Here is an 11655-nt window from a genome sequence, read left to right as displayed (position 1 = left end):
GGGTATCAAATTAAGGTTACAATTTCATAAAGTTTCAAACCCAGTAAGAATTGTCCATACGATGTGACAAGAGCGACCTCTAGTGGTCGCTGAGAAAACTGGCAGAAAAACTGTTCAGGAAACCACACATTTGATTTGTATTGAGAAACAATCACAGGTCAAACACGCACGCATACAAAAGTGACCTTTACACAAGATCTTTTTTTCACTGAAAACGGTTTGCATTGCGGTGTTCGTTTCCCTGAAGTAACACGCTTCTTTTAATTTGCTTTCACGTAGCACGCTAAATGCTACGTGTTGGCGGCGTGTCAACGTAAGAAAAGAACCAGCTTTTTGTCCATACGTGAGGAACTTTTGAGGAAGTTAAAGTAACAATTTCAGACGAGAGCGTCGAAGAAACGGCGGCGATCTGCGAGGTCATTTGTTGGTTTGTTAAGTTTTTCAGTTTAGCAGCTTGTCGCGGTCGCCGTGGTCTCGAGGGGGCGCGTCCTTGTCGGCTTGAGGGACCTCGTCCTCGTTCGACTCCCCCGTCTCGTCCTCGCCGGCCACCTCCACTCCCAGCACGCTCACCGCGCTGGAAAGATGAAACGTTTCATGGGTCTGGTCGCTTTTCCCCACAAGACTGCTGACTTGACAGAATTATCAGGATTAAGGTGTGAAATTAGGGATTCAAAAGCCTGGGTTAGGGGTTCAAGTATTCAGGCCAGGAATAAGGTCCCGCCCTTTTTGTTATTTGGCCATACCTGATCCACAGACATCGGGCTTCATGGACTCAGGTAAGAAAACACAGGACTCACATGACTTCACTTCAGATGGAGCACTACAATTACTAGTACGACTTGAGTACTACTTTTGTGTGCACTCAGGACAAAAGAATGCACACAGAAGGAGCACACACTTTTTTTTTCTAAGGCTGAGTGCATGTTTCCGCCTTAAGAGTTTGCGCAGCACTTTTTCAGGTCAAGAGTGTTTAAGTGGGGTTTTCTAAGAAAAGATACAAGTCCAGTTTCTTTGCTCTGACCCAACTTGGCCAGCGTTTATTTCCAACAACGTGTTCCTCGAATGCCCTGCAGTCATAACAACAGGCTTACACACATCCAACTGCCCTGCAGTGCCCCCTACTGATGCACCTGATAACACAGCATACCATATTGTTACATCCTTTCTCTTTTTGGAAAGCTTGTCCTTTAAATTGGACTTGGTGCCGAACACATACAATGTGAACAATGCTGAGACAACAGTTTTTTTTTCTCAGTGACAGATGCAATTTCAACATCCCAAACAAAACAGTGCTCCTCTGTTAGGAGGAATCCCACCCTTTTTTTTTTTTTTTTTTCCACAATTACAATTACCCTTAAAAATAAGAATCCCCAAAGCATGTGATTAAGTAGTAAAGTCCTTGTACCGCTGCGGCTTGTGAATAACTCTACCACTCCTAGTTGTCATCGGCCTATCCCTATCGGACGGAGCGGCTGGCTGAGGTTGTATTGGACTCGCTTGGGTGTTTGGTGGATCCTCAGCCTCCATGTCTATTGGCCTCACATGTGGATCTCCCAGAGCGTGCCTGAGGTGTCTACGGTTCCTTCTCAGAACAGCACCTGAATCCAATTCAATGTCATAGGATCTGCAATCAACACAGTTTTTCACTCTGCCCAACCTCCACTTAGTGTGGGGGTGAAAAGGCTGAACCCTAACACAATCGCCAGGTTTTAATGCATCGAGATCCCTAGCAGAGCGGTTGTAATAAGCACACTGGCGGAATTGATTTTTCAGCAGTACTGGCCCTGCTCTAATCACTTTGGGCCGAAGAAGGCTGGGCTTGACTGGGAGCAGTGTCCTTGTACGGCGGCTCAGCAGTCTTTGCGCCGGGCTTGAGTCTAGTCCTTGTGACGGTGTATTGCGGTGATCCAATAACGCAAGATATGGGTCCTGCCCAGCCGCTTTAGCCTTTTGCAAAAGTCTTTTTGCTGTCTTCACGGCAGACTCTGCTTTGCCGTTACTCTGAGGGTAACCTGGAGATGATGTTTTGTGCTCGAACTCCCACAGCCGACTGAACCTGTGGAAATCCTCCGATGAGTATTGAGGTCCATTATCTGAAATTACAGTGCTGGGAATGCCATATCTAGCAAAGTGGGCTTTCAGTTTCTTTATCACTGTGGCAGATTTAGTGTCAGGCAAAAAGTCTATTTCCCAATAATTCGAGTAATAGTCCACTGTCACATGGTAGTTCTTGTTCTCAAACTGAAAAATGTCGACGCCCACCTTTGCCCATGGCCTGTTTGGCAAATCATGTGGGTTGAGTGTTTCCTTCTGTTGTCTGTCATCTACTGACCTGCAGATGTCACAACGAGTGATGTGTGCTGTAATATGGTCATTCATGCCAATCCAGAAAACGCATTCTCTGGCTCTCCTCAGACATCCTCCGACACCTAGATGAGATGAATGCAGGCGGCTGGTGATGTCCTTCTGGAGTGCGGTAGGTATAACAGCACGTTCACCTTTAAAAACAATGCCATCTTGGTGACTCAGTTCACCTTGAAACGAATAGTATGGCCTGATCTCCGGCGGTATTGATCTTTTGTCTGATGGCCATCCCTGTTGCATCATCTTAATAAGAGTTTGAAGCGTTCTATCTTCTTCCGTAGCTACTCTAATCCTGCTCAGGCTGTCATTGGAGATAGGTAGGTGCTGTACCATGTTAACAGTTTCTATGTCAGCCTCAACAGAGCCCAGGGGTGAGCATTCTGGGAGATATGCTCTACTCAACGTGTCTGCTAGTAACAAGTCCCTGCCTGGAACGTACACTACAGTCAAATCATATTTCTGAATGCGCAGCATCATTCTTTGGAGTCTCTTTGGAGCACTCAACAGAGGTTTCCTCACAATTGTCTCGAGCGGCTTATGATCGGATTGGACAGTGACCTTACGCCCATACGTGAACTGATGAAATTTCTCTACACTGAAAACCATGGCTAAAAACTCTTTCTCAATCTGAGCATAGCCACGTTCCGTCTGCGTGAGTGCTCTGCTTGCAAAAGCAATGGGCTTGCCTTTCTGCATTAGTGCTGCCCCCAAACCAGTGTCCGATGCATCGCATTGCACCACTAAATCCTCCTCAGGGCAGTAATACTTCAGGACAGGAGCACCTGCAATCATCATTTTAAGTTTCGCAAAAGCCGTTTCATGTTGCTCCATCCATTCCCATTCAACATCTTTGTGTGTCAACTGTCTCAGTACCTCACATTGGTCTGAAAGCTTGGGGCAAAATTTCGCCAGATAGTTTACCATGCCCAACAGTCTTTGCACTGCCTTGACGTCTGTGGGCCTCGGCATGTGCTCAATGGCACGGACCTTGTCTGGGTCTACTTTCAGTCCGCTTGCTGTGAGCCTGTGTCCAATGTAATTGCACTCAGCCTGTCTCAGTTTGAACTTGTCTGGGTTCAATTTAATGTTCTTTTGTTTACATCTGTCCAGAAACTGTCTCAACTTTGCATCATGGTCTCTTATTGCATCTTCCTGTCTCTCACCCTGGCCTGTAATAAGCACATCGTCAGCAATGATATACAGACCAGGCAGTCCATCCAATGCTTGATTCAATTTCCTCTGGAAAACCTCAGGTGCCGGACTAATCCCCATGGGCATCCGGAGCCATCTGTAGCGCCCAAATGGGGTGGAGAATGTGGTCAGGTAGCTAGACTTCTCTTCAAGTTTGACATGCCAGAAACCACTTTTAACATCACACACTGTGAACAGTCTAGCTTTAGACAAGTCTGGGAGTACATCTTCAATAGTTGCCAATGGGAAGTGACTGCGCTTGAGAGCCTTGTTTAAGGGCTTTGGATCAATGCATATTCTTGGCCTGCCATTTTGTTTTTGTACTACCACCATGCTGCTGATCCAATCGGTGCTACAGTCAACAGGTGCGATAATACCTCTGCGCTCGAGGTCTTGAAGCTCCTCCTTCAGTGGCTTCAGCATGGCGACAGGCACACGTCGCTTTGGCAGCTGTACTGGTTTGACACTCTTGTCCACTTCCATTGTGTACTCTCCTTCCAGACACCCATCTCCTGAGAACACATCTGCAAAGTCCATCTTAATCTGTTCAAATGTCCACTCTCCTTTTGTCTCTTTCTCTGTTGTCACAATACTGTCCATTGCCATAATATTTTCATAATGCACCTTGATAAGCTTCATAGCCTCACTGGCTCTTTTTCCTATAAGTGGGACAGTGCAGTCCTCATCCACTACTTGGAACTCTAGCCGATACAGTTTCTGGTTTCTTGGGTTCCTCAGCTTAACTTTACACTTGCCCAGTGGTTTCACCTTGCTACCATTATACATCACTAGTACTGACGTCGTCTCATCCAGTCTCGCATCCGTGTTCAGCAGGTTAACGGGTAATACGTTACATGTAGCGCCGCAATCAATTTGGAACTTTACCATATTTTTCCCCAAGAGCATGCCTGCAAACAGCTTTGTGTCACTTTCCTTGTTAGAGCTTATGGTATTCACATTTTCAAGTTTTGTCACCTCTCTAACACACAGAATGTCCTCATATTCACTTTCAACGTCCTCTACACAGTGAATCGACGTCTTTCGCTTGACTTCCGTGCGAGCTTTACATTTTGCCGCAAAATGGTTGTCCGAACCACACTTTTTGCATTTCTTGCCAAAAGCCGGACATTTGTATTTGCTCCTCTCGTGCGTCCGACCACAGTACTTGCAATCCACCATGTTGTCTTTCTGTCCTTGCTGCTGGCGTGAAGCTCCGTGGACGACATGAACTTCCTCCACTTGTCCAGCAATGGTCCTGCAATTTTCCCGGGACAGCTCCGCTGCTCTGCACAGCTGAAGGCAAGCATCCAAAGTCAAAGCCTTTTCCCTCAGTAATCTTTCCCGCATGTTGGCGTCACAAATGCCGCACACGATTCTGTCTCGAATGAGGGAGTCTCTCAAGTTGGCAAAGTTACATGTCTTAGCAAGCAGCTTCAATTCGGTAACATAGTTGTCAATAGACTCACTGGGTCCTTGGTTCCTCGTGAAAAATTTGTACCTCTCCACAGTTTCATTCACCGCTGGACTGCAATAGGTGTCGAATTTCTCAATCATGTCTTCCAACGTCCACTCCGCCTGCGCTGTGTCCCCCATGAGCGTATCGAGCAGCTCCCTGCCGCCCTCGCCGACCAGGTACCTGAAGAGCCGCACCCGCCTCTTCTCGTCATCCTCGGCAACAGTTAATCCAACATAAAGTTGAAACTCGTCCCTCCACGCCTTCCACGTTTTGGACAAATGGCTGGAGTCCAAACACAACGTTTGTGGCGCTTTCAGCCCGTCCATGCTCGGAGCTTGCCTGGCGATGCTAACCTCCGCTAATCGTTAGCGTCTTGTCGTCTCCTCGGTGGAAACAACGATTTACCAAAAAAATCCGGCAAAATCCTCCGCCGCTGCCACCATGTTTAAGTGGGGTTTTCTAAGAAAAGATACAAGTCCAGTTTCTTTGCTCTGACCCAACTTGGCCAGCGTTTATTTCCAACAACGTGTTCCTCGAATGCCCTGCAGTCATAACAACAGGCTTACACACATCCAACTGCCCTGCAGTGCCCCCTACTGATGCACCTGATAACACAGCATACCATATTGTTACAAAGAGTGTCAGCAGGCGTGTCAAGAGTTATTGGAAACGGGAAAATATGCATTGGTAGTCATAGTTGATGCGCAATTCTTTTGAAGCTTCTTCAGAGGTGTTATAAGAACCCCTTTCAGAGCTTCCGTGCTGGAGTTTGAAGGTCTCACTCACTCACTCACTCACCCCAGAAGCATGGTCGGGATTGCACAGAGTCCGGCGCTGAGCAAAAAGACAAAACCGGGGTACCAAGCCACTGTGGCGGCGTACATGGTATTGAAGACCCCCACCGACACGTTAGATGTCAGGACCTCCGCGAAGGAGAGCAAGGCGAACAAGGCACCTGCGCAGGGAAAATAAAAGAAAATGAAGCAAGTGTATCCGTCTGGGTTTATTCATAAAAATTGAAGGCCCCCCCCAAAAAAAGTTTCCATGCATGACGCCGCCACAGGCGAGATGCAAACGGCAGAGCGTTATTTAAATATGATTGTTTGTTCAAACCCTTTTTTAAAATTTGTCACCCCCCTGGCCGGGCCGGGCCGGAGTGTTGGACCGTTCCGACTGCCCAGCTCTGCTTATTTCAAAAGAAATATTTTTGGATTGAATCTTGGTGTTTTGGGGGCCGGGAGGGCTCCCATGGTGGCTCTTGCCGAGAGCCACCAAGGTGACTTGAAACGCCCCTGGGTGGGGCCTCGCAGACACTCACCCTGCTCCGACTTGGAGATGATTTTTGACATCATGGATCGCAGCACCGAAAAGGGCATGATGGACAGCAACATGGGAACCCTCGCTGAAGACAAAAATACAAGACAACATTAACACTTGGCCTTTCTGTCTGTGCCGTACGCGCGCTCACAGCCAACGAAGAGGCGCTCTTAAGCGGTCAGCGCCACAGAATTTCCGAAAGAAAGAAATTCTGTGGGTGTAGGTTTAGCTTGCGAGTCAATGGTGATGGTGATGGACTGATGCAAACAAAAGTGCTAAAGTTGTTGGCAGGAGCAACTCATGCCCAAAAGTGTGGCTCAAGGTTCCATTTTAACTCTGGTCTAAAACGAAAAAAAAGAAAAAGAAATTGGGCAAAACTGAAATGGTGACAATAATGCCATTACCAACAACAACAAAACTCATTTCAAATCTTCTTTTAAGATTTCATGTTTGCTTACATGTGAGATGAAGCCAGAGTATGCGCTAGTATCTCACCTAGAAATATCATCAAAGTGGTTTTGGAAAAGGCCACCATGATCATGCCCGTGGCCAAAGAGAGGACGCCCATGAGGACCACGAGCAGCGGCGGGGTGCCGCAGTACGTGAAGGCGGCCACGCCGGCGAAACTGAACATGAAAATGGTGGTGGACAGCGCCATGCCGTAGCCAATGAGAATCTCGGTCCAGCACAGCGGCTCGTTGAGCTCGTAGAGCACCATTAAGGAGAAGCTGCCCACGGAGGCGAAGGAGAAGCTGGTGAAGATGGAGATCAGGAGGACCAGCAGGATCCGCCGCTTGGAGCTGGCCCTCGCAAACATCCGGTAGATTGCAGAGAACATCTGCCGCAGGGCCACACGCCCGCTAACGCCGTCGGCGTCCGCCCGTGTCACCGTCTCCTCCAAGACGAAGACGGCATAGAGCAGGACCAGGGACTGGCACGCGGCCGAAGTCAGGAAGGGCCCGTCGAAGCCCGTCGCCCTCAGGAAGTAGCCCGTGGAGAGCGCGGCCACGCCCGACAGAAGCCCGATCATCATGTCCAGCCCGGCCAAGCGCAGCGTCATCCGCTGGCCGCCGCCGCCGCTCAGGTCGGCCACGTAGGCGAAGCAACCACCCAGGAAGGTGCCCAGGCCCCCGAAGAGGGCGGACAGGAACGAGGCGCCGACTAACAAGTAGACGTTGAGCTGGAAGTAGGACACGAGCAGCAGGGACAGCGTGTAGAGCAACGTGCCCACCAGCGGCAGGACGATGGCCACCTTTCGCCCCGCACGGTCGCTGTACGCCACCAGCAGAAGAGTGACCAGCAAAGACGGCACGGCCGAAAGGATCTGAGAGTACAGCGAGAACAGGGAAGTCTGCTTCTGGACCTCCTGAAAATGTGAAATGCATACACAAATCAGCAAAGTACTCAGACAGTGTTCCCCGGCGTAGTTTACAATTAAGTCTGCTAGCTTGAGGCTAACACATATGGGAAATACCATAGACGGGCTAACGAATAGCCAGTTTTATAACTCTGTAAGCAAGGAATATTTAAACAGCTGGTACACATTTAGACAGAAAGTATACACTCAGGTATATATTCTTTATCCTCTGTGAAGAATGACTTTTACTGCAGCTTACTGGCGATTTGTGAGTGTCTCCTTTGTCTTTCTGTGTTGCTGTCTGTCTGTTTTGAGCAACTGACGTTTGTTTTTAACTCCAAAAAGTACAATTGGATTATGACTTGGAGTTCAAGGTACAATCGGTTCAAGTCGACAGCGTTTTGCTGCGTGTCAGATGATATGACCAAAGCAGAAGTAAAAACTGGCAAAGTGGAAATAAGCCTCAATGCACCTGGCCAAGTGGATAACTTTAGCAATGTGGCAACTTAAGTTGCAGATGTCAGACGAGCTCATTTTCATGTTCCAAGTAGAGCTGCTGGAAAATTTGCAGCATCAGCAGAAAAAACACAAAAGTGCTCCACTCAACCTTAAAATATCGAGCAATCGTCTCAACACGTAATTGTAATGTTTGTTTTTTTTACCTGTTTTGAGTTCATTTGAAAAAAAAAAAAAAACGTGCACTTGATAAAAACATACAGTAATGACAAAATTGAATGTAAATGTCTGTACCATTTTTTTTGCTTCACTTGAACGGACATTGTGCTTCTCCTACTGGTGCGTGCACCTAGACCACCAGGAGGCAGTATAAAAAGAGACTGGTCTGTCCTCAGTAAACTGCAGTAATATTAGTTGTTCTTGGTAGAGAAAAAAAAAATATGTCTGAAGAGTATCATTCGCGCATTTCATAATAGCCCGAGCTATAACAAAGCGCTTTCCATTTTGTTATATTATCCGTCAACGTGTGTTGATGGACCTAATTTCGATAAGATCGATGCTGTCCATTAGCCGGTCAACAACATCTTTTTTTTTTTTCTTATGTTTGTAGTTTGACATTTGCAAGCACTCTGATTGTGCTTTCCGCAGCTTATCTGATGCCTGACGACTGGCCTGGAAGTAGAAAGTCTGGTTGCCGTGGTCGCTGCCGTTGGCGCCGGCGGCGCACGTGGATGTGTCATCAGAGACAGGGTAGGTGCTGTTGGTCAGCTGCTGCCACAGGCGGCGGTACACGTACTGCGACACCAGCGGGTACGTCAGGTATGTGGAGAAGGCGTACAGCGCCACCACGGGCTCCACCAGGTAAAGACCCTTCATGCTGAGCCAGCTTTAGCGGTCCTACACAAAAAAAGTCCAAACCACAAAGACGGTAGGGTACAAAGATGTTAGGTGAGCAGAAATGAGCATGCTGAGATTTCAACGCTTATGCAAAGACTGCTAATAGGACATCAGCATCCTCGTGGTCACTGCAGGGCGGAGTCACTTAATTTTTGTCTGGTGATTTTTACGTTGGGCGTAATTTTAGTCTCAAGAAGCATTCAAAACCTTGTGTTGTTTTGTGCCAGCGCTTCAATGTGTTTAACACGAAACTAGGGCTGAAGGATATGGCCGGTCATCTTGGTTGATTTTTTTGTTTTGTTTTTTTTTTCCCCACAAAAATCACTTTTCCAGTTTGTTCATAGGAAGCAAATCGTTACCCTCGTTGCATAATTGCCAAAGTAATTTGAACGTGTTCACAGAACAATACAATACAACTTTATTTCTAGAGCGCATTTCACAACAGCTGGAGCTGTAACAAAGCGCTTTCCGTAAGGTGTCATATAAATTAGCGGGAAATTAGAGCACAAATTAAAACACGGACACATATACAATAGGTACCAGAAGAAGAGCAGAACAGTGTTGACAGAAAAAAACGAATTGAGCACACAGGAAAAGTTTGGTCGCTGCTATTCAATTTTGCAGATTACTATGACCTGCATGGCCATCTACATCGGACAACATTTTTTTCAAGCACATGTGTATTTTGGGGGACTGTGATTGTTAGAAATGACTTAAACTAATTTCTCCTGATAACTAACGAGCTTTGAAAAAAAAATACATTGCAGCATACACCGCCCCCCAGCATTAACTTGAACCAACACCTAGTACAGTAAAAACAGAAATTTAGTTTTTCTTCACAGAAAATGTGAAAATGATTGAAAGTTTCCCTTTCGGGATTAAAAGTTGTCCCTGTTGTCAAAGGCGATACTTTTGTCAAACATGACCTTTTTTTCTTTCTTTCATCGAGAAGAGAACTGCATTTATTGAAACTGAAATGCTGAAAGGGATATTTTCCCAAAAATCCAAAAATCCACAAATCACTGACAGCCCTTATACTTTAATTGCCATGAGAAAAGAAAATATTCTGATGAAATGTATTCTTCGCTCTGCTCCTTTTCTTTCTAATTAATTGCCTTCATGAAATTTTCTGTTATTTTCTGTTATGTAAAGAAACAAATGGAATTGAAAAATCAAGTTCAACAATTTAACATAAAATGAGCCCTCAAAACCGCAAACGGTGAACACCGCACCACCTCTCACGTGGAGTTAAAAAACAAACAACATCAAACAAAGTGACAAATATTTTTACCTCTGAAGCACATACCTCGGCTCAAATGCGCTTTAAAAATGTACAATGACTTCGGCAATATTCTGCACCTTGCACATGGCTCCTTTCTTGTCATACATTTTAAAATATATATACTCGATCTGTGCCTTAACATCAGACTACTGACAATGTTAATGATTATAGCAATATCCATTTTTTGCCAATTTAACAACAATTACTCGTAAGCCTCGGTTCCCCAATCCAAAAGCTATATTATTACGTTGTTATGACTTCTTGATCATTTATCTACTAACTTCCCTGCGGGCGCACGTTGCGTGCGTCAGCAAAGAGGCCAACGTCCGGCTCGAGAGTAGACACAAACTATTTGCAAAAAATACAATTTGCACATGTCTTGCATGATTTATAAGTGCTTCTTACCCGTTCAAGACACAATAATGATCATCTTCGTCTCCGATCAGACCAAGGTCGAGTTTATGAAGCCGCCTATGTCATCGTCAGTCGAAGTGTTAAGCTCCGCCTACATCCAAATCCGATTGGACGGCATTGCCCCCAAAACAGCTTCCACTGGCTCCTATTGACTGTCATAAAAAAAAACAGTCGGGCGAGAACATTTTCACGCCCCCGTGTTTATTCTATTAAAATGTGCCTATTATTTGCTAAGTTATATACATTTGAGTTTTGTTTTAAGAGCACGAATCGCATTTCTTCGCGGTGCGTTGAACATTGTTCAGAACAACCGAAATGTGCTGCCCAGTGCCCACCTTTAAACAGCGCTCGTATTTGCTACTGACCTTTGCCGTTTAGAAACAAGTTATACGAAAATATTTGTACTCTACGGCGTTTATTCTATTAAATTATGAGGACAATTACACTCACTCTCTCTCTAGAGTAATCGCGCGAAACATACTGGTCGAGTTGAGCAGTCTGCAAACAGTCAAGTCCCGCCTATTTCCAAAATCCGATTGGACTGTCGGCCTCAAAACATCCGATGCCATTGGTTAGTGTAGCCTGTCACTCCTGCATTCTTCAACTAGCCAAATACGGTCCTCCTCCACGTCCGATTGGACAGCCTGCTCCTGAAGGCCTCTCCCATTGGCTCGTGACAGCCGTCGTTGGTTAAACGTGTTGGAAGAGGAAATTTTTCAAACCCGTCTTTATTGTATTTACAATATGGCCGTATTTACTACGTATGCTGTAATATTTTTTTTGTATGTGTTACATTTGAATGGTGTCTCATTTGTCAAATTGTGCGGTGAGACCATCTAATTCCCGTTTACGTCCAAATCCGATTAGACAGTCTGCTGCTAAAGGTCCGCTGCTTATTGGCTAGTATAGACTGTCAATTAC

General features: G+C 46.0%; 1 protein-coding gene across 3 annotated transcripts; it reads right to left on the bottom strand.

Annotated features, from left to right (window-relative positions):
- Positions 1–113: 113 nt before the first annotated feature.
- LOC148320377 (lysosomal proton-coupled steroid conjugate and bile acid symporter SLC46A3) lies at positions 114–11250 on the bottom strand. Of its 3 annotated transcripts, XM_088279923.1 has the most exons (7): positions 11185–11247; positions 10726–10886; positions 8814–9038; positions 6824–7694; positions 6330–6413; positions 5810–5966; positions 114–574 (listed from the first exon to the last, which is right to left on the bottom strand). In XM_088279923.1, exons 3-7 carry the CDS (start codon positions 9015–9017, stop codon positions 442–444), a joined length of 1449 nt encoding a protein of 482 aa, XP_088136049.1. In that variant the 5' UTR covers positions 9018–9038; positions 10726–10886; positions 11185–11247; the 3' UTR covers positions 114–441. The 3 variants fall into 3 exon arrangements, with proteins under 3 accessions (XP_088136049.1, XP_088136048.1, XP_088136050.1); XM_088279922.1 differs by having other exon boundaries at positions 10726–11250; XM_088279924.1 differs by lacking the exons at positions 8814–9038; positions 10726–10886; positions 11185–11247 and adding an exon at positions 8436–8642.
- Between the last annotated feature and the right edge of the window lie 405 nt (positions 11251–11655).

Source organism: Idiotropiscis lumnitzeri, chromosome 17 (genome assembly GCF_059441095.1).
Source record: "Idiotropiscis lumnitzeri isolate Australia: NSW breed Sydney's pygmy pipehorse chromosome 17, RoL_Ilum_1.0, whole genome shotgun sequence".
NCBI classification, from domain to species: domain Eukaryota; kingdom Metazoa; phylum Chordata; class Actinopteri; order Syngnathiformes; family Syngnathidae; genus Idiotropiscis; species Idiotropiscis lumnitzeri.
This window is presented reverse-complemented; position numbering and strand designations above follow the sequence as displayed.

What these genes read in the sequence shown, in the direction of transcription:
- LOC148320377 (XM_088279922.1), bottom strand. Translation starts at nt 9,017, where the DNA reads ATGAAGGGTCTTTACCTGGTGGAGCCCGTGGTGGCGCTGTACGCCTTC. An exon ending in CATCTCCAAGTCGGAGCAGG is followed by an intron (nt 5,967 to 6,329) that starts GTGAGTGTCTGC and finishes TTCCCTGCGCAG; the next exon opens with GTGCCTTGTTCGCCTTGCTC. An exon ending in ATCCCGACCATGCTTCTGGG is followed by an intron (nt 575 to 5,809) that starts GTGAGTGAGTGA and finishes TCATCTTTCCAG; the next exon opens with CGCGGTGAGCGTGCTGGGAG.